Source organism: Idiotropiscis lumnitzeri, chromosome 3 (assembly GCF_059441095.1).
Source record: "Idiotropiscis lumnitzeri isolate Australia: NSW breed Sydney's pygmy pipehorse chromosome 3, RoL_Ilum_1.0, whole genome shotgun sequence".
NCBI classification, from domain to species: Eukaryota; Metazoa; Chordata; class Actinopteri; order Syngnathiformes; family Syngnathidae; genus Idiotropiscis; species Idiotropiscis lumnitzeri.
The window spans coordinates 16100099-16123085 of record NC_142393.1 but is presented as its reverse complement, the minus strand read 5'-3'; the positions used below and the strand labels follow the sequence as shown (position 1 = coordinate 16123085).

Below are 22987 nucleotides of genomic sequence, written 5' to 3'. Positions count from 1 at the left end.
AGCCATCTGGCTCTGTTCCACTCATTTTCACACTTTTTTTTAGTGTCTGAACAAGTTAATTGTGTGTTGGTTGCAGCACTATGGCATTCATCATAATAATAGATCTGTTCCCCCTCCCCACTTGTACAAAACATTTTGTTTCCACTGAATTATTTTACCTTTTTCACAGTTAATGTCACTTCAGCTTTTGTCAAAACTGACATTTCTGTGATTTTTATAATGGACGTGGTAAGAGAAATTCTTAACTGGAAAGAACATGTTCTGGTGTGGGGTGGTAAATAAAACTTAAAAACTGTGTTGATTGTGTTCAACTGTGGCTCTTGTCTTATTACTGCCTGGTGTCAAGTACTTTGCTCAAGGTCCAGAGTTTCAATCACCTTGTCTACCTTCCACTTGCCCCTGTTGAACCTGCTGATTTCGGATCTCGATCGCCATCTGTTGGACAGAGTGGGAACGACTTGACCCGCAGCCGATTGTGACAATAAGGACTTCGCAAGTCTTTACAAGTGAGGGGGACAGCACTGTACACACTACGGCACCGGTCACATGATAAAATTCCTTGCACAGTTAAATGAGAGCCTGTCCAAAAATGCTTGCTCGGTTTCGTAATGTTGGGCTGATAAAGAGCATGCACACAAGTATCACCTGTTGTAGCTGAGCTCATATAGATTATCTGATTTATTAATTCGACTGGTCTGATAGCTTTCGAGTGACGACAAGGTACCATGGCAGCATTTGGAGGCCATTTATATTACTTGCGTCACGAATGTATGCTCTCTGATTGGCCAGTAGCTACCCGGAAGTGGTTGTTGATAGTTAACTTGAAGTTAAGATGGTGAATTGGTGAGCGAGGGTCATAGTCTACGACAGTGAATTAACGCCTGCATTTGTGTGGTCGACTAACATTGCGAGTGCAAGGTACGTTTTGATAATGGGATACCTGTTATGTTTAGCACCGTATATGTCACATCTTGTAAAGTAGCTTTGTTAGCGTGGTTAGCAACACTGGATAGCAGTTGGATCCGTCATTCACTTGTTGCTCGTCGCTCAAGTCGGAGGTCTCGTGATCATTACCGTTTTGTTATTAATTTTTAATACGTCTTTTTCCTCAAGGAAGCAAACGTTATAGCGATGTAAAAGCATTTAACCAATATGACTAGCCTCCGTAACAGAGCTGCCAAAGCCGCACTTACATAATGAAGTAGATCTGGAGGCAGCTGTAACGTCAGTATTAATCCAACGAGATCCTATTAAGAAAGACTTTGTTCATCCCGCTATATGAAGCTTGCAAGCTAATTTTTACGCATGCCAACAAATATTTGCTAATTCATGTGTTATGCGCAAATCTATGTCATACTGCATTCTATTACTTTTATTCCATTTGAAAGCTAAACATAGACATTGCACTCCAAGATAGATATTTTTGGGTGACGTATCCCAAGTTATTTCATTTTAGCGGTTTATGCCATATTTGATGCTTCGATGTAACGGTGACTTCATCTTTTGAGTGTAACAATATGAATAATGAATTGTGTCCCTTTAGATATTGAGATGGACGCCGGAGATGAGGTGCGAATGAAGGCGTCCCCTTACTGCTGGTCTACCCGCGATGGAGGGAACATAACAGCGCCTCGCTTGGCTCGGCGCTGCAAGAAGACCCGAAGCCTGAGCACTTCCTCAGCCAGCAGTTCGTCTGAGTACAGGTAGTTGTCTTTCAGAGGACTTACACCTACACTCTACTTATGGATGTATTTTTTCAACCTGTGATAAATATTTAACATGAGGATTGCATTGGATTTAAAAAGGAGAATGGCACATTTGGTGAGATTTTCCAAACTTAATGCCTATCAGTCAAAGCATGATGCCCCTTGAACGTGCCCCTTAATGATCAAAGTAATAAGCATAATTCTTGGTTCTATCAGTAACAGCAAGTTGTCCAGTTGGTGTGTTTCATCAATCCATCATTTTTGCCGCTTCTCCTCACGAGGGTCGCAGGCATGCTGGAGCTTATCCCAACTGTCTTTGAGCAGTAGGTGGGGTACACCCTGGACTGGTTGCCAGCCAATCGCAGGGCACATATATGGACGAACAACCACCCGCGCTGACAAACACATCTAAGGGCAATTCAGTGTGTTCACACCTACCATGTGTGTTTTTGGGATGTGGGAGTAAACCACTAGACTCGGAGAAACACCACGCAGGCACAGGTAGCCAATGCTACACACAGGAAGGCCGCAGCTGGTATAGAATCCTGCACTTCAACCATACCGCCCATAGTTTTTTGTTTTTATTTTTATAAAAAAAAGTTTTTAAATAAATTTTTTAATGTTATGTTACATTTACGCCATATCTAACGTGACACCCTCAAAAACATGGTACATTTTTGTCTCGTCAGTGGCAATAATTCAGACATTTTTTTTTTCTTTTTCCCCAAATGTAAGGCTGCCCATCTTTGGCCATTTTGGTCAGCAGTCAGAACTTTGACATGAATGTCATTTTTGTCCAGTCTCTTGCTTATTGTAGAGTCATGAACTCTAGCCTCATCTCGGGAGAGGGAGGCCTGCAATTCTTGAGATGTTTGTGACCTCCTTGATGAGACATCGCCGTGTTCTCGGGAGACGTTTTGTAACCGGCCACTCTCGGGAAGGTTCACCAGTGTTCCACATCTTCTCCATTTGTGGATGACGACTTTGCTGGAGTCCCAAAGCTTTAGAATGGCCTTGTAACAATTTCCAGACTGATAGTGTGAATTACAAGATTTCTCATGTGTTACTAAATTTCTTTGGAACGTGGCATTTTGTTGCATCTTTTTAAGCTCTTATGACCCGCTTGCTGTTGTTATAGGTGTTCTATTTAAGTGAATTCTTGATTAAGCAGATCTAGGGGTAATTAGACTTGGCTCTAGTCGGTGAAAATGAACTTTCCCCAAAAAATTGATTATCCACAGTTAATTCATGATTTAACAAGTGGGGTAAGCTTTTTTTTTCTTTTAAATTTCAAACCATGTAGCATTGAGTTTATTTTATCTTTCTTTTTTTTCTTAATAAATAGAAATATTTAAAATCGAACATTGCCTGGTATTTAAATGTTTTATTATCTTTAACATTAAAATAGTGAAACTATCCAAAAATGGAAGAATTTGAGAAGCAGGCAAACACTATTTCTCAGCACTGTAGATGGCATCATGAGGAAAGAACACTATGTGGAAATACTGAAGCAACATCCTGAAACATCAGCCAGAAGTTGAAGCTTAACCGCAAATGGGTATTTCAAATTGACAAAGACACGACGCATACTGCCAAACTATTTATAAAGGATAACAAATGTATTTTTTTGGAGTGGTCGTCATCACGTTCAGTCATATTGAAAATGTATGTGCTGACCTGAAAAGGCAAGTATGAGCAAGGCGACCTAAAAACTTGGCTCAATTACACGCGTTCCGTGACTAGGAATCTGCCAAAATTCCTGCCAACTATTGTGAAAGGTTTATGGAAGGATATCCAAAACATTTAAACCAAGTCATACAGTTTAAAGTCAGTGGTACCAAATAGTAATGAAATGCATGCGAACTTCTAACTTTCAAGAAAGTCATGAAAAATTGTCTTAGAAAAATAATTCTCTCATTATTCTGGTATGTCGCAAATAGACAAAAATATTTTTGGTAATCCCGTTTGACCAGCAACAGGAATGTTAGCCTCATTTAATGTTCAGGTTTAGTCTGAGTTCATGTCAGACATTGAGGGGGAAAATCATTGTCTTTTTATAGTAAATGTAAACTTATGTTTTCACCTTCAGTTGTGCTCAGGTTGGACGTTTAATAATGATGGGAGGGGTGAGACAAAAATAGCAGAGTTTGTGTTGTCTTTCATTTGGGGTATTTTCAAAATCACGTCAGCGGGCATAGTGGCTGAGCTCAGTTGCAGCACCCCCGCACGTTGCATAAATTCCCATGTAGTCATCAAAGGTCCAACGTTGCAAAATCCCCATTGGTGTGCTTTAGCAATTGCGGCAGGATTTTTTTGTGGGTGGGAAGTGAAGGAAGTGAAACTTTAAGCCTTTTTTCCCCCATACTGTCAACCTCCATTGAACTTTTCAGTTTTTGATGAGGATACTTGAATAACGTAATGTTACATGTTGACAACACACGCTCTTCAGTGACATGACAACATTCTGATGATGTGGAGATTATTTAGATTTTTGCGGTCAAGACGTGACTGCTCAAGGTACAAGTTAAAATTTACGGGATGATCTGCTTTTATGTCTTTACAGGTCTGTCTGCCTCCTTTTGTCATTGAAGCGCTAAATGTCTTAATCTTTTGGTTCCGTCAATTTGTTGCATGAGAGCGATGAAAATATTACACACAGAGCATATGAAGCAGTACCTTTCTACTCTACAGCAAAGTACATTTTTTTTAATGAAATATCTCTGACAGTGTCAACCAAAATTGAACATTGTATTCAGCTCTTGTTTTGGATCTCTTATATTGTGTTAGTGGTCATAACGTTGCTGGCTGATGTATAGTCTGTTTTAAAATACTCTTCATTTAATTTTCTTATTTTTTTATGAATATTTCAAACAAACATTTCTCCCACATTCTACTCAAATTTTTTCCACCGTGTTGCATTTAGAGCAAAATAAAATACCTTGTAAAATATGCCTGAATACACCTGTCAAATTCTTTATTAGTCACTCCTTTAACTTTGGAGAAGAGTGCCAAACTTAACTCAAATTGATTGAAGTGCTGAAATATGTTATGCTAAAAAAATCCACCAGATATCACTGTGCATGCTTCTACTTCCCCGCACTAACCCGCATGACAGAAAAAAAAAAGGATTGCTTTTTGTCATGAGGGCTTTCAATTCATCACTTTCATCTTCTTTAATGCCTCTTTAACTTTCAGAAAAAGACAGGTTGTTTTGTTTTTCCCTGTAGTAGAACGTCTAAATTCTGACCTTGTCTGCTGCTTTTTTTTTTTTGTTGTTTACCTTCAGGAGGACACAGTCTCTTCACGGACCAAGCCCTGTGACTACATTTGGCCCGAAGGCATGCATGCTACAGAATCCACACACAGTGATGTAAGTACAGCAGAGCAGTTGCATTTTGACCTTACCCTAACTAGAAACTTCACCCGAACCAATGACAGCGGACACAAGGCATGACTTGTTTTGTCGATTCCGATGTTCATTATTAAAAGGTAATAGAGTGGTTGGAGGAATAAATCGATAAATATGTATTTTTATTTATTTTATTTTTTCACAAAAAGTCATTTTGGGCCACACTGGGGCATAAATATGAGAAAAATGCATAATACTACAAGACAAAAATTATGTGATTTTTTATAAGAATTATGTAAGGACGCACCCTCGTCCAACGATGAAAAACCTCATGTTGGTGCACATCAACACTCTCAACAGTAGGAGGAGTTTAATGTGATCATGTTAATGTGTGTGTCGAGAATTACAATATGCTGAAATCACCTCTTTTTGTTGACTCTCAGCAATCAGCAAAAGTGTTGATAACATATAGAAGTCAGGTCTCAAACTGTTTGTGTGGCAATGTTTAATTCGACTTGTCAAAATTACAACTTTATTCTAGCCGTTTTAGTTTCGGTCTGAGATTATGACCATTTTTTTCAGGAGCGAAAAAAGGTGTTTTCGTTGGGTTTTTTTTCTGAATGTTACTAGAACACATTTGTAATTGTACACAAATTATGTTGTAATAAGTAAATAATATATTTTTAAAAAATGAAAGATTTTTTGGGAGCAAACTATCATTCAACGCAATGTTTTGAATCATTTTCATCCTGAAAGCCTATTGTGCCCATGTGGTTCATGAGGCTTTGTTGTCTTTGCCTAAACTGAAAACGATAACCTCTCCTCGACTCTCTATGGAAGGGGTGTGGTTGTGATACTGGCAATAGGTAACCTCTTTTTTTTTTTTCTTCTTTTTTTTTTTTTTTTTTTTTGACCATCACTTTGTGCATTCATCTTGGTTGCTTTGACGTCCTTCCCACACCCTGAAGTGAATCTAAATAATGACCCATTATGAGTGGAATGCCTTTGACTTTTTTTTATTTTTTTAATTGCCTCTGTTTTACAAGCAAGATGATGCCAAGTTGCACAGCGCCTGTGAGCATTACCTCACTTGTTTTCCATAGAAACCATTTGCAGCTCTGACAGTTTACTGTAATTTCTTGAGTATAATACTCTCTCAAATTAAATACGGGTAACTTTTTTTTATGGAAATTGGCAGTCTTGTGTAACTGACTTAGTTTTAAACAAGTCTCATCAGCCACTATCACATGTGACGTGGAAATCTATCCTAATTGTAACATTGCACGAGACCAACGCCATCAGCAGGTCATGTCGCTACAAGCTTGTGGTTTGGGAACTTTTTAGTAACGCCTCTTGTCTGTTTTGAAAACTGGGAGATAATTCAGTGTGCTTCTAAAAGTATAAAGCCTTCAGCGGCAACGATAATATATGACATACGCTGACTTCTCAGCTACTGTCCGCTTACACTGAAGCGTTTCTGCCACACACGTGCATACGCAAGCATGCCTTGACACGGTTTCTCTTGACCTGCTTTGACGACAGTACGAGGCGGACAACATTTGTTGTGATTGCCGAGTGGTGACAAGCTATTTTCAACTCAATAGTTTGCCATTTTATACCATAAAGGTCAAACATTACTCCAACGTGGAAGGCGCATTTTCCACCTACATTAAAATGTTACAAAATCACGTCAAATAATGACTGATTGCTAAGTGGGCAAGCTCCAAAAATACATTGAGATCATTTTGTGTAATTTACTTCCTCTTGCCTGAAGGTTGTCTGAACTGTTTCCTTGACAACAATTAGCTTGATGAAGTAGTTATAGTGCATCATTTTCTTTCTTTAACTAGAGCATTAGGTCACATCTTTCGCTTTTTATCATTTGTTTTGAATCCCACTGGCACACATTTAACCTCTTGGGGACTGTTGTTCCTGTTTGAACGCAATGTATAATTACCGTGGATAAAAAGCTTCTGGGCAAAGCAAAGCAGTGTCTTCAACTGTGCTCTGGTAAACACACCTGTTAAAAAATAAAGGAGTAGTCTATAGGCAAGCCCTTCCTTGAAATGGGTGTGCTGAGTAGAGAGCTGAGTGGGCGTGGCTAAAGAGGAAGCTTAAAACAAGCAGAAGTTCGATTCAGCAGCAGAACTCACCGGGAGGGTTTACTGTTAAGTCCTGGCTGGGACAAATATAGCAGTTGTGAGTCGAGCTTGTAAGGTTGTTAGCTGCTCCCCGCCTACCCCTCTCACATACACAGAGGCCCTCACCGTGGACAGAGGCTCATCTCTCGGCTTTAAGGATGTTGTTGGTTTCCTGACAGATCGTCATTCTCCAGCTGTGTCTGTCGCCTGAAGCCACATCCAACCGTGTCACATGTGTACAGCTATGAAGGTGGTACTTCAGGACGCACCGGGCAGTAAGGAGAACAAAGTGTGGAAATGGTGAGAGGACCTACGAAGCATCTTCGCTGTGTCAGAATATGCAGGCTGGGTGAAATTTTAACCTTTCCTGCAGTGAGTGAAGAATATTCAACCCAGTGCTGAAGGTGATGTGTGCTTTTGGACTGGGCCCACCTGCTGAAGGTGGCAGGGGGGCTAGGGGGTATTGTGGTGTTCAGTGGGAAACGCTCAATGAATGGATCACAGATCCTCCCCGTTTGAAATCCGAATGTTGTTTGAAATCTCGGCGGTTGATAGATGTCAGTGTTTGATTTAGTTTATTAGTAATTAGGCTGTTTTATTCCACGTGGAAGTTTATGACCAGCTGTTGCTGCATTACATTTAGGGATTAGCGTAATAATCAATTAAATGCTGAATTAATTACGATTTTTGTCTAATGCGGATTTGATTGCCATCTTGTTGAGGCAAAATAAAGATTGAAGTAATTGGTGGCAACCAGCAGGCCTGTTGTTGTTTCAGTCTCAACTAGATTGTGATGTGAGCAACAGCAGGTCTTTACCAATTTGATTTCTTACATAGCATTACATTTTTAATTATACAACTAATTGTAGTAACATTTTTTTTAATTTCAACTAGGTTTCATTTCATAAAACCATACCACTATATTCTTAGTCTTTGGAGTGCAAACGGTTAGGAAATCTAAGTGTGTTATGTTTGTTTGTTTAGCCATGTTTGTTAGCATTTTCCTTCCTGCTTCATGAATGATGATGAAAAGAAACAAATGCCATTAAGAGTCTGAAGGATGGCTTCATCCAAATCCTCCCGATATTTTAAATGGTGTTTCCCTTCGCACATGCACCATTGCTCACTATGATTGCCAATGCTATAGAAATCTGTAATGCTTGAGTTTTCCATTTATTGAGCTAATCTTTTCTAGCAGACAGACTATGGCAACTCCCAGTGGAAGTTTCGAATGCTACGAACCTTTGTGTACTCATGGGTCAGCACCTGAAGATTCATGTTAGCTGATTTGTTTTTTTCCCTAATATGTTTTCATGTTTACCGTATTTTCTGGACTATAAGCTGCTACTTTTTTCCTAGATTTTGAACCATGGAGCTAATACAACGGTGCGGCTTTTCTGTGGATTTTTCTTTCATCAGTAGGGGCATTCTATAGTTCAGAAAATACGCTAAATAAATCTCGATTTTTTTCTTTTTTTTTTTTTTTTTTGGGCCTGTTCTGTTTTAATTAGCAAAGTTGTTGCCGTGTTAAAAGGCACTGTTTCAACAATTTATGTGCATTCACAGTACAAAATCGTTCTGTACATGCAGTAAACAACACATTTTTTTTCTACATAGAAAACTACGGCTTATAGTCTGGTGCGGCTTGTATATAGTTTTTTGTTTTTGTGTGTTTTTTTTTTTTTTTGCGTTACTGCGGCTTATAGGCGTGTGCGCTTTATGGTCCGGAAAATGCGGACCGTGGTTTACTTTGTTACTACCTCCTATTTCTCCCACATTTTTGGAAGACAGCTTATTAAATGTATATCAGCCATTTTTTTTTGTAGAGTTTTGGGTGGTTCAATTTGGCTCCGATCAGACCATTTCAGTGGGTGTCATTTTAATGCAAAGCATTGTTATTCACATGCCAGCCCATCCCTATCCCATTGTATAGCAATTCAACATTCTTTTTTTTATAATTGTTTCCTGTAGTCAATCAAGGGAAGTTATGTAACAACTCATACTGTATATGCAAACTAAGTTCCAGGGTCATTTCTTTGTAGTTATTTAACTTATGCATTTGAAAGTATTTGTGCACAACTCTCAAGGATATTGCTGGAGAAGGGATCAGTTCTTTTTTTGAAAAAGTCAGTCTGCAAATCAAATCTTTAATCGCAATTTTAAGATTATTCTGGGGGTGGACTGCTATTGAATGCCAGCAGAAGAAGTTGATCCTACTTTTCTTCTTATACTTAAAAAAAAAAAAGTTTCGTTTTAAACATTGAAACAGGTCGATTTGACCCTCAACCTAACGGCGTTAAGGGAGGCTGAATGCTTGAATCTTCTAAACCGTCCTTATTCCTGACTAAATGCAGTTTGCATGCATGCTTTCCCACTGCTCTCATAATCATTTTTTAATGCTTCAGTATTGAGCCCCAAGCGAACATTCTCTTCACACTATGTGGTGGTGGCATGTCAAAGCGAGGGAGCTTCACAGGCAGTTTTAGGCTTAGTGTTTCACTACAGGCCCACTCAGCAAGTTAACACCAACAACAACAAAAATGTGTTTGTCCTGCAATTAGAGAAATGTTTCCTCTTGTTTATACTTTCATCCATTTTCTATTGCGCTTGTCTTCATTGGAGTCACGGGTGAGCTCGAGCCTATCCCAGTTGACTTTAGGTGTGAGGCAGAGTACACCCAGGACTGGTCGACAGCCAATCACAGCGCATCTCTTGTTTATGGAAACGAGAAAAAAAAATCCTCAGACAAGACAGCATTGATTTTTGTAGTCAGGTTTAATTGGTTACGAGCCCAACAGCTTCCACATGTGACTAGCCCAAATGTCACAGTGGCATGCAGAATTTAATATGCAGCATCTCAAATGGCCTTGAGGTTTAAAAAAAAAAAAGAAGGCATTTGTAGGGTCAAAGGATTAGGTTTGTGTAATTTATGCTTTCAAGCTCTTCATATATTAATCACGTAAAGCCAAATTGAGTCTGGAGGCCTTTTTAGATAATTCAATTGCCCAAAACGTTTGACTTGATTTACAGTAAAGATAATCGGTAACACTTTATAATGCGCACACACTAATCAGCATTAACTAAGCATTTGTAAATACTGGTCATAATTGAAAACGCGTGTTTCTGACGTGAATAATCACTTGCATATAGTTTGCAAATACCTTATTTACATGACATAATTCAGAGTGTTTTCATTTGTCATTTAGATGAATGGTATCGACAAAACAATGGTAAAGCTGAGATTTTCATCACATTCAAAACAGCAAAATCATTCAGTGTCCAACTGTATACTGTTGTTGGATATCCAAAAAAGAAAGTCTCAAGTGGTACCTTGCAAATTAATGATGGGTAACACTTTATAAAAAGGTATTTACAAACTGTATGCAAATGATTATTCATGTCACAAACATGCTTTATAAATGATGACTTCAGTTTTTACAAATGTTTAGCTGATGCTTATTAGTGTGTACTTTTTATAAAGTGTTACCGATAATCTTTTGTTGATGCTGTACTTGCACAACAGCAAAATCATGAACTAAACTAAGAATTGTTTCTTCATGTCCAATAATCTGCACCTAATAATTGTTTGGATGGATGAGTACCAGCCAACCCTATTCACAGTTGTAATGGCATGGCCAACTTGTTCAGTCACTAATTTCCAGCTATGTTCACTGGTAAGTCAGCATACACTTTGCTTGGCAAATTCAAATTCCAGTGTTTGCTTCCAAGTACACTGTGATCCATATTATTATGCAAATTAATTTTTTCTTCTGTGTTTTGTAAATGAAACTTAGCGTAATTTTTAAGTCAACTGTCAGATAATAATTTTAATGTTCTGAAACATTTCTCTAGTTTTTCCTTTAAATGCACGGTTGTAAAGAACTGAAAATATGTATTTGTTGAATTTATTTGAAAAATCAAAAACTACAGTAATCCCTTGCCTCTTTGCGTCCTCAGTGCATTGCAGGTTTTCAAAAAGTATTCATCGAAAAATAAAAATGCTGTTTGCATGTGAACTGCATCACACCTTCTTCAATGTTTGCTTGCGGATGCTTCAAAGGTTCTGAGCTGGGTTGAGGTCAGGGGAGGTTGGTGTCCACCTCATGAACTTCTCCCCTTTCATGCCCAATGAAGCGGAGGTATTCCCTCCTGCAAGCAATTGTTTACTGATGAGTGCTGCCCAACTCTGCATGGTCAAAATTGATTGAATATTATTTTGTTGGTGGATGGCGACCATGTCCCAACAAGGCTGCAACGTCGGAAATTCCTCTGCATCATGGACTGCTACTGTATGGGCATCAAAGAAGAGAAACTAGCGTGTGGCCCCAATCCTCCCCTGGCTATCAACGCTACTGAGAATATTTGAAGCATCCTTAAGCAAAAGCTCTGACGGAGGGAGGCTGTTCACATCCAAACAGCAGCTTTAGGAGGCTATTGGGGCATCCTGCAAAGAAATTCAAGCAGAAGCTGTCCAAAAAAAATCATACGCGCAATGGGTGCAAGAATTGCAACGCAGCTATGAAGTAAGAGGTCCAATGTGTAACTTGAGATTTTGATTGAATCAGATTTTGATTTCAGCAAATTGAACAAATGACAATTTTCAGTTCTTTACAACCTAGAAAATGTCTTGAAACACTGCTGCCCATAATTCATTTAAGCAAAATATATTTTTTTATTTGTATATATCGGCAAATCTGTTATCATTGAAAGGGTTGTTTAAAACATTCAGATTATTCTCTTACAGTTGATGACTTTAAAATTGCGTTCCATTCGCATGGACATAAAAATAAGAGAAAGACATAATTTGCAACGCTGTGTATTCTCACAAATCTTGCTTCCCACATTTTATCCCAGAATTCCTGCAAAAAAATGTCCTCTTGACAACAAGTTTCCATTTGGATTGTTTATGATTTTTTTTTTTCCCCATTCATGTGACATTTTGCCGTCTGCGGTTGTGTCGCGCCAAAAATATCCACCAGTCGCAGTCGGGAGTTTGCGTTTGGGTGAAGCCTAGCAGACGGTACCTGGGATTCGACTGCAGACCTTAAGCCAATGACTCTAATAGGATAGCGGCCACACGCTGCTGCTTGCATACGCTTTAGCTTGTTAAGAGGCCTTACATCAGCCTAAGAGCCCAGGCTCGAGTGTTGTTAAAGGTTTTATTTACGTGTTTACTAGGCACATTCAGGACCCCGCCACTCAGCGGCTGACGTGGAACACGCCCCCCAAGAGTGTCCTCGTCATCAAGAAGATCCGAGACGCCGCCCTGCTTCAGCCTTTCAAGGAGCTCTGCATGTTCCTCACTGAGGTACGGCAGAGGGTGGACAACTGAATCGTTGGTGCTGGTTTCATGCACGTGTGTTAGATGGCTGGACTGATGTCTCTCGGTTTGTGTTTCAGGTCAAAAACATGATTGTTTATGTGGAAAAGAAGGTTCTGGAGGACCCGGCTATTTCTGGTGATGACAACTTTGGGACCCTTACAAAGAAATTCTGCACTTTCAGAGAAGGTACCTTGTGAGGAATAGCCACAATGAAATGCATATTAAAGAGTTAGATCTGCAAAAACTACACCAATGATGGGCAATTAAATATTAATTTAAAAAAAAATAATTAAAAAAAACAAAAGGGCTCACATTCAAAGATGTCACAAAACCAACTTTACGTGCAAAAACTCATTTTGTGCATGTTTTCACAAATATTAACTCGTTGAAACATTTCCATGTCATACTACCATGTGTTTGTCCAGCATGGCATTCAAATCTCTAAACTCATAGGCTTGCTCACTCACCTGGGTGAAAATAGTGCAGTAAAAGCGCCAGATGTGTGTTTCGTAACTTGGGGTGGATACGTGAGCGCATTGCAGGGCATATGCGGAGAGATTAAAGATCAATAAATTGTGGCACAGCTGCACCAAATTCACAACAGTTGCGTATCAGCTCAAGTGTCAAGTGACAACTGCTATAGGCTGTCAGTGTTTTGTCCCTGATAGTTCATGTTTAAACCGGATTCATTTAAAGGTGAAGCAAAGTCAAAAAATATTCTTTACAATCATATGTGCTACGCGCACCCAATGGTCGAAACATTGCATTCTTGATTCTGAATCTTATTGTGTTCGGGGGTTGAAATCTTATTGGACATAATTGTCCAATGGCCAAAGAATAGGCTGTCCTTTGTAAGCAGCAAAATCCATCTCTTTTTATTCAACTCAAGGAGCCTCCATGTTGCCACTTGTTTTCAACTAAAAACGACACCACCGTGCGTAAGGGCTCAGGTAACGACTGTCACGGCTCACCTGTTTTCTGGGTTTGGTGACGTTCGCAATCTGAGCCCTTAAGCACTGTGATGACTTTCAATCAAAAGCAACTGGCAAAATGGCCGCTCCTTGAGTTGAATAAAAAGAGATGGATTTTGTTGCTTACGAAGTACAGCCTATTATGTGGTAATTACACAATAATGTTCAATAAGATTTCAACAATGATAAATGATATGAATTGTACTGTCAGCCAATAACAAATTCAATGAGCGCAAGTCGAGCTGTGTTCTGGGAACACACCGTTCCCTGCCTCGGTGAAAAGAAAAGCTTGCGGTAGACTGGAGCGAGTACTGCTAGCCTCTGAGCTAGTCAAACATCTCCGTCTACTCCGCCACACACCAGGTTCTGCAATAAGGTTGAAAACCCAGTTGGAGTTGTGACAGAAGAGGACGTTGGTGCGTTGCCGCTGCTGCTGTGTTGAGCACTCCTGAGTGGATCAAAAGTGCAACAGTCATCTAAAAATGATGAAATATTATGAAACAATTTGTTATCCCTTCGTGTAAAAGGCAAACAAAACATGTTCCTTGCTCGCCGCGCAGGTAAGTGGTGATGTCATTCATCTGGACTGGAACTGAAAAGGGAATCGTTTACAAATTCGTCAAGTGATGCCAATGAATGCGAAGCTTTGTAAACCAGTTCTCAACAGGAACCATTTTGCGATTCCCATACCGACATATAACAAAGTTATAACAAAGTTTTTTTTTCTTTTATCTTTATTTATTCATTATTCATATTACTTAAATATTTTAAAAGACATTTATTTTTGTTTCCATTTAGTGAGGCAGTACTCAAATAGGTTTGGGGGTGGCACAATACAAAAGATGGTTGGGACCTAGGCAAGTTCATCACACCAGCTGCTTGTCCAATTAAGTCCCCATACACATATTTAACACTATTGAGCCATGAATATATTTATGGTTTTGGAGGACACAGTCTCATGCACGTCAAACGAACTGTCATCACTGTGATTTATTTTTTTTTTTTTTTTGTACTTTTGAAACCAGTTGTTTAGGGTTTTGGGACATGTTGTACTTGTCTAATGCACTGGTGAGTGATGTCTGTCATCCCGTTGTTAACACTTCAATTACAGCTTTCAGCATTAGTAAATATTTTGCCTCCAGTTGCCCATCCCTGAACTACTTCCACAATATATCCAAGTGTCTTGCAAACTACTGGAATGAAAACTTGGGTTTAGTTAAGCGTGGGCAATATGGCCTTGAAATAAATTTGATTATTTCCCCTTCTTCGCTGATAGAAGAAGCAAATGAAATATATAATTTGAAACAAGATTTGCTCTACTCTCCCACTTTTCTGGAATTTGCTTTATAAACAACATGCTTTACAGATGACATGGAAATAAGAGCTTCCTCTAGAAAAACAATGTAAACACAACCCTTAATGAATATTTAAAATGTTTCACTATGTAATATTTACTGAGCAATCACACTGCTCCCGTAACAGTTAACTCCCGTATATCGGTTACCGAAGAGTAATGCCTCACCCTCTCCAGCTCTCGCACGCTCTTTTCTCATATAGAGTCGTAAAAGTGGGGCAAGGCGATCTCAGCAAAATATTTGTGGTTGGAAGCACATACCTCACATACCTGCTTTTGCAACATATGTGTGTCTTTGACAATCCTCAGCTTATGACTCCTTGATTATTTGCGCGCAACGATAGTCGCAGTTCCTAGAATTAGAAAAAGTGGCTGAGCAATAAACAAGAATTATTTAATAAAATGAAATATTCACTGCACCCGTGGCTATAAGCTGCATTACATTGCACATATACTAGTAACTGGTAACGTATCTTTTATTAGCTGGAACGGAGACATTTTACACATTTTTCCAGACCTTGCTGATTATCTGATTAGCCGTCCGTATTGACGGAATGCGCACCTCTGGAAAATGGCACGAATGACTCAGAATCTGACCAAGAAAACGCTGCGTTAAAATGGAGAAACCACCGGGACAAGACGACTTTTAACGACTCGACGCCACGGCCCCGCTTCTTGCAAGCCAAGGAGTATGTTTGTACACGTTTCCTGCCGTGGCGTCTCGAGCAGAAAGGTGCCACAAGCTATCATAAGCTTGATTTAAGACAACCAGTGGAACCAAGCCATGGTTGGCTGCAATTATTTTCTTTATAAAGCATGTATAGTTTTTCCTTCTGACCACCACAGGTGCACTTTAATGAGCCACTGTGTATTAATCGGATCACATGTCAATCGTAGCATATCGCACAAACTGCTGTCCTTCTATAACTATCATTGGCTTACAGCTTAAATTCTTGTATGCGCAAATTAAAAAAAAATATTGACAGTTAAGATGATTTAGAGCAATCAGCTTGTATGCAGCTTGTGCCGCCATTCCTGACATGTTTATAAATGATGCTGCAGTTGCGTCATCATTTATAAAGGCGAAAACTGGCTTTAACATTTTATTTTGCTGTAAATCTTTATTGCATATTTAAATGGAACCAAAAAGCATATACTAATTGTACTGTGAAACTATAAAATAAACAACTGTGTTGGTTTTTAAGTTTATGATTTTACTCAACCAGTATTAGTATGTATAGGTGTCTTAAATTGATCTGCACAATCAAAAAATATTCATCTGAAACTGGAAAATAAATCCTTAAAGATTCGGAGGAAATATTTTGCCGCTGTCATGAACTTGATTGTGCGTGTATTGTTGTCATGGGTTGGCATTGAGGGTTTGTGGCAAATATCTTCAATTCTGTTTCTTTGAGTTCTTCTTTTTCCAAGTTCTCTCACTGTCCGCATACGTGGGAATGAGCGAGAGTGTGTGTGCTTTCCTTTCTTTCACTGCCGTGCTGTCATGAAGGCAGGCTTGCATCACAAAGTATTGTTGGTGAAATTTGCCCTATTTTTTTGGAACTCCTTAGATAGTAAAAAGTAAGCTTCCCACCTCTGTGTTTCATAGATCTCGACGACATCTCCAACCGTGTGGACTTCATCATCTGTCTTGGTGGAGATGGAACTTTGCTCTATGCGTCTTCGCTCTTTCAGGTATCCTGTATTGTCTTACTGCGTGTGTTATCACAATCAATGTTGTCAAGCACAACTCTTATGCGTTATTGTCGTGCAGGAGAGCGTTCCGCCAGTGATGGCCTTCCATTTGGGCTCTCTTGGCTTCCTGACGCCTTTCAAGTTCGACACTTACCAGTCTCAGGTCACCCAAATTATTGAAGGTATTGTATTGTTTCTCCAACAAATGTGAGAGACGGGCAAAAAAAAAATAAAAGAAAGTAATTTATTTTATAATTTTTTTCAAATGTCCACTGTTTTAGGCAATGCAGCTATAGTGTTGCGAAGTCGCTTGAAAGTGCGCGTGCACCGGGAGAAGGAAAAGAGCGTCATTCTGACCAATGGCGACATGGACATTAACCGCAAACCCACAAACTATCAGGTATTGTCAGAAATGCTCATTGCACACCGCTCTTGTGTACACACATCGACAAGATAATTGACAATCTCAAACAAAACTTGTTTGCATAGACTTTGAATCAAAAAGTCGCTCGAGCAGTTCTCCCCGTGATGACATCATAAGTTTCTGTGACACCAAAGGTTTGAGCTGAGCAGCTCAATGTTAGGAACCGGCAAACTGTTTTTTTTTGTTTGATTTAAAAGGATACAAAACTAGAGCAATGACAGTTGAAAGTGAAAATGACTACAATGTGAAAACAAAGTGAGGTTTAGCTGCGCACAAGGATCGCTACGTGTTAAGATCCAACGGAAGCAAAACAGATTACAACATGATCTGATGAGATCTGACAGGCGGTTGTATTAGAGCATGTTATGGGATTTTCCGTATTATATTTAGCCACCAATTGCACAATCTGCAGAAGAGCCTGATGAAACTTGGATTGACCCTGCCCATATCTCGCTTGATAAAAGACGGATATATAAAAATATATCCATGAATGTCTTGCTTGCCTTACAGTAGCCCATTGCTCACCGGTGTGTCCTGGTTCCCCAATAGATGGACACCTGGACCTCGTTGAAAATGTATTATTTTAGTTTATTACATAATTGGTGCAATGAGTTGTAACAAATACAATCTAAAAATGAGAATCAGCCTCCACTGTGCTACTGTGGTCTGTTTTCTTGCTGCCTTCAGTCTATTTTTGAATAATTGGTTGTAGATTCCCGCTCCACTGTTTTGTTTTGTTTTTTTCAGCGGAAAGCTGGTGAGTAGAGCTGAGTTGCGGTGGAAGTATGACTTTTGGAATAAATCCACATTGTAGCTGTCGCGCAGTAACATGAGGTGCAGATATCGAACGTCATGGCCTCTACATGTTTCAGGTGCTGAATGAGGTGGTGGTGGACCGAGGCCCCTCCTCCTACCTCTCCAACGTGGACCTCTTCCTGGACGGACACCTTATCACCACTGTGCAGGGAGACGGTGAGCGAGCACGTTATTTGTCTCCCACACAGAATGTGTCGGTGGTTCATACCTGTTCGCTGAGCTTAGGCTTGGCAAGGATGTTTGTTTCCGTGACGGTAAGGAAAGGTGTGTCTTTTTATCTTGAGACACCGGTATTTTGAAACGCGTCACAGCTGCAACAGTGTGGGTTGACACATTTCATCATCCCGGAAGTCTGCATGAGAGACGGAGTGTCTGCGGAACCTTCAGAACTCTCTGTTACAAAATGGAAGCTTGATTTGTTTAAAAATGATATATAATCACATGGTAAGGATAAAAGACAACATCTAGGGACGGGTGGGCAGAGTAAGCAAGTGAGGCGCAACCGGACAGCTACCTGCTGGGCGTTTGCTGCATGTTCACCGTGAAAATGAAAAAAAAAAAAAAAGATTTCATTCTGTTCCATTTTAGGCCTATGGTCCACACTTCCAATTGATTTTCTTTTGAAATCGAATAATTAGCAATTATTTAATCGTTACAATAGCTCAATGTGCATATTTCCTATGGGCAAGAAGTGAAGTGAAGCATTGCACGCTCTCTGCTTCTAGTTCACATTCACACATTCATTGCCGACACCGACTATTGCTGCGTGCACTCACGCGAGACGTGGCTGTTGACCATGTTTTATCACACATGTCCTGCGCTCGCTAACGTCCAATAGGCGTTCTAACATATTTAATGAATGCTAATATATCCAATAAATGTGTCTGACATATTTAGTCACTGTCTAGGCCACAAAAGCGACTCAAAGTGCACGCTTGAATCAGGAAAGAACGGAGTAGCTGCCAACATGTTGGATGTTATTCTTCATTCTCTTGCACAAAAAGGAGACTGACGGACCTTCCGTCGGTACTGACGGAACGTTCACCGATATCATGATAATGTCATTACGGTCTGTGTGGTCAAAAGGTATACAACACAGCTATCTTCCTGTTTTGGCTGGGGCGACCGAAAGAAGGAGGAGACGTCTGACGACGTCATAGGTTCACCAGACCTTACCTTGTAACGGCAAATTAATGGGCACACAATTTGATGTTTTCGACTTGCAATTTGGGTTTGGGTGTGTGCGTGCGTGTGTTGAAATATGTGTTTTAATAAATTTAAGTGTGTTTCAAGTGTGTGCGCGCGGTGTGTCATGTATAATGCAGATTTTGACCCCTTGCTGTTGGGTTTGGAAGGTATCCACCACAGCAAACGTGGCTTCCTGTCAATGGATATCAAAGATGTGTTGCATTGCCAACTTTCCAAATTGTCATATTGGAATAAACAACGGCTGACTTTTGATCGAAGGGGCTCTTCAAAGTCTGAAATGAATCTTCCTTTAGCACCTTAAGATACAAACTGAACAAAAGTCCTTTCTTGTTCCCGCAGGCGTGATTGTGTCTACGCCTACAGGCAGTACAGCGTATGCAGTGGCTGCGGGAGCCTCCATGATACACCCCAATGTGCCAGCAATCATGATCACTCCCATCTGCCCCCACTCCCTCTCTTTCAGACCAATTGTAGTGCCAGCCGGAGTGGAGTTGAAGGTACATACACACTAGACTCAAGACAATTGCTAGTTATTTATTTATTTTTTTTAAGTGGACATGAGAACACTTTACTGCCCAATACATTTTAGTATGACTACAAAACAACAAGCTAGCGAAAGCACAGTCATGATTTGAAGCTCAAAACTGTCAGGCAGACTTGTTAACCACTCGCTCACAGTGCTGCTTTTTATCTAATTTACAAAAATGTCATTTGAATTATTTTTATGTGATTTTCAAATTTCGTGATGGTGAATTTGAGGTTTTTGTTTGGTGTAAGTGATAAAGAAATTCAGGAAATGTTTCACTGTAGTGAATCTAGTTTCACTTGGTGAACCGCACGACACCAGCGATTAATGAGCGTGTTCATGCTAATCACTAACATGCTGCGCTGTATGACATGGGCAGCAGTGGATCCGATCCTTTCTCAAAATGTTCACAATTGAACCGTGTTGTATGCATCTCATCTCAATTTAGGGACAATGTACTTGGTGTGATATATGCATTTGTTAAGTTGAAATTAAAGCTATTAATTATTCTGATGTTTGAATTAGGCTGTTCACAAACAGGGTTTTTGGGGTCGATCAGAGGTCAGAAGGTTTGATTAAAAAAAAAAAATTATACTCGATTCGATCAAGGGATGGCGCAATATATCGATTTAAATGAGCTTTTCTATCTTCGGTACTCAAAGCGAGTTCACACAGTTTCCACATTTACTTACTGATGACGTCGCATGAAGAGCAACTGGTTGTTCAATATCTTGCTCAAAGATACTTACACCACTCAACCACTGAGCCTTGCCACCCCCAATATTTACACAACTTGTGTAGTTACTCTGTAGTCCACCCCCACTATAGTGAAAATGCTTTTAAACCCCCAAAATTATTCAGATAAAACGCTGAATATGAATATAAATGTAACATGTCATGTTCAATACCTTCGCTAATATTAATGAAAAACTCTGCAGTCTTTGGGGTGGCCGGGGGGATTTAATTTGCTCAAACTTGCTATCTTGCTTCAACAGCTGTCCATACTCTTTTTGGCTCGTATTGGAAGTTGGCCGTGTTGCAGAAGTTAACAGACCGCGAAGATTATTTTGTCCTTAATTGTTTTTACCTGCCGTGTATGTGATAAAGTAGCACTTCTTAGAACCGTTCGGCTTCGGTGTACAGTAATTGGACAGATTCGGCTCGATCTACACAAACTGTATTGACTTTGTTATAACGTTGCAAAAATAGCTCAACTCACGTTTGGCATGTCCGCAGTATATCTTGTATCCTCATTTAGCAAATGTTTAGTCCGTCTGTCAACACTGGAGCTACTTCCGTCTTTGTTTATTTGCTGGTTGCATCTGCGATTGGCTGAATTTGCGTGGCCGAAAGTCAGCTATTTTACGTTGATTGACTGGCCTTGCGCATAAAAGTTTGCCCACTTCTGCTCCAAAGTGTGCATTGATGAGCGAGTTTGTGGCGCGACAACCATTGCACACTGCTCACAGTTATCCTTCCCTAGATAATGCTGTCGCGTGATGCCAGAAACACGGCGTGGGTGTCGTTCGACGGAAGACGCCGGCAGGAGATCTGTCACGGAGACAGGTCGGTGAAAGTGGAACTTGCTTTGCACTCAACATGGAATTTTGCGTGATCTAATCTGGAAATCCAAAGAGTGGCAGCTCTTCTTTTTTGCAACATCTCGAACTACAATTGGCTGCCGGCCACTTTGACGAGTTGAACAATCATTGTGCAAATTCCCAGTGTTGCTTCATAAGGAAGTCAGGTGGCCTCACATAATAACCTCGGCGTGTCTTTTTGTTTCTCTTTGATCCAGTATTGCCATCACTACTTCCTGCTTCCCCGTTCCTTGTATCTGCTTCCGCAACCCGGTCAACGACTGGTTCGAGAGCCTGGCCCAGTGTTTGCACTGGAACGTGAGGAAGAAGCAGAACCACCTCAGCTCAGAGGACGATGAGTTTTGAGACTCCGGGTTTTTGTTTACCGTCACTTTTCTCTCTAACTTTTTAACAGTTGTAGGTCTCGACCAGCACCAGTTTTGTATCGCTTTAGAATGGGACGACAGACGTTTGAGTAATGCAAAGATGTTTAAATCTAAAGATTTTTAGAAAAACTCCCTGTCGGCACGGGTCATCCCTTTTTCTTTGTCGTCCCAAGGCACCAAATCCCAAGATTTTGAGATGTTCTTCTGAGCAACTTCAAAGGTTATTATAAAACCGCTCCGAACGGGTGTTTTCTGATCTTTTTAGTTTGTGTCAACGTACTACCTGGTTAAAAACCATACATTCTTTCTTTCTTTCAAGGTGGGAGTGTTGCACTTTAGTGGCCAAATCTCATGTTGTCACATCTTCTTTCGGATTTTGATGTGTGAAAAACATGAACCAACATTGCTGACTGTGCCTTACATTGACTATTAACAATGGAATGTGTGAAGACAATACTTTTCCAGATTTATGTCATGACTATTTTTTTTGTAAAGACAAACAACTAAAACAATCAACATCAATCTATTTTCACAGTAGCCATCCATTATTGTGGACATCACATGCCGCCTATTTTTTTACGATAGACACAGTCTTGTTTTTTTAGACCTGTAAGCCATAGTTGAATTCAGCCCTGTGGCCTAACCTCTATCTTGTCGCCACGGCAACGTTCCATGTAAATGTTGCATTGGAATGAAAAGATGAGCAAAGAGGACCAACTGAGCTCTTACACTCAGAAGTTTGTACTGTATATATGTGCCGCTTTAATAAGATGTATTTTGTTAAATGTTTTTTTATTAACATGTTTACGATGTATCAAAGGGGAAAATAAATCTGTTTGGTACTTTTTGTGCAATATTAGTTGTTTATTAAGAAGTTCTAATTAGAAGGTTAGCAGCACTTTTGTGTCTTGTTTTGGCCCCCCAAAAAAATTTAAAATTAAATAAAAAAAACACTTCCAAGGACATTTAGGCAACAATACACTTAATTGAAATTTATCAATCCTGCACATCGCGGGTTGTCGAGATCCAGTCCTGGAGGGCCGCTTTCTTGCATGCTTTCAGTCTCTCTGCAACCCACCTGATTCAAATGATCAGCTCTGAAGAAGCCTGAGAAGTATCCCGCTCATTTGAATCAGGTGTGTTGCAGCCGGGAGAGATCGAAAACGTGCAGGATACCGGCCCCCGAGGACTGGAGTTCGACACCCCTCCTGTACATAAAATGAATGGCTGGGTAGTGTTATTATACAATATACACTTTTCCAAAGGTAGTTATGATAAAACAAAATGCAATGTTCGCAAGAATTTCTGGGCACAAAAACAAGAAACATCATTCAACCTCAAATAGCTGTTGTCCTCATGACCTTTTCATCATCAACGGTCATCAAGCAATCCTCTCGCAATGTATTTTTAATTGAAAGAACAAATAATATAATATTAAAATGCCAGCTTTTGAATTTTTTTCCAGAACTCACCATGAAAATGATAACCAAACACTGAGAAAATTACA

At 39.8% G+C, this 22987-nt stretch overlaps 1 protein-coding gene across 3 annotated transcripts; it reads left to right on the top strand.

Moving 5' to 3' along the window:
• Positions 1 to 770: 770 nt before the first annotated feature.
• nadka (NAD kinase a) lies at positions 771 to 22334 on the top strand. Of its 3 annotated transcripts, XR_015842542.1 has the most exons (13): positions 771 to 918; positions 1544 to 1703; positions 4993 to 5076; positions 12375 to 12504; positions 12597 to 12705; positions 16454 to 16539; positions 16619 to 16721; positions 16821 to 16939; positions 17836 to 17935; positions 19328 to 19485; positions 20998 to 21080; positions 21313 to 21700; positions 21800 to 22334. XR_015842542.1 is itself a non-coding variant. In XM_088291147.1 (12 exons), exons 2-12 carry the CDS (start codon positions 1552 to 1554, stop codon positions 21458 to 21460), a joined length of 1272 nt encoding a protein of 423 aa, XP_088147273.1. In that variant the 5' UTR covers positions 771 to 918; positions 1544 to 1551; the 3' UTR covers positions 21461 to 22334. The 3 variants fall into 3 exon arrangements, 2 of the variants coding, with proteins under 2 accessions (XP_088147273.1, XP_088147274.1); XM_088291147.1 differs by having other exon boundaries at positions 21313 to 22334; XM_088291148.1 differs by lacking the exons at positions 771 to 918; positions 1544 to 1703; positions 4993 to 5076 and adding an exon at positions 7212 to 7496 and having other exon boundaries at positions 21313 to 22334.
• Positions 22335 to 22987: the final 653 nt, after the last annotated feature.

What these genes read in the sequence shown, in the direction of transcription:
- nadka (XM_088291147.1), top strand. Translation starts at nt 1,552, where the DNA reads ATGGACGCCGGAGATGAGGTGCGAATGAAGGCGTCCCCTTACTGCTGG. An exon ending in GGTCACCCAAATTATTGAAG is followed by an intron (nt 16,722 to 16,820) that starts GTATTGTATTGT and finishes CCACTGTTTTAG; the next exon opens with GCAATGCAGCTATAGTGTTG. An exon ending in GCAAACCCACAAACTATCAG is followed by an intron (nt 16,940 to 17,835) that starts GTATTGTCAGAA and finishes TACATGTTTCAG; the next exon opens with GTGCTGAATGAGGTGGTGGT.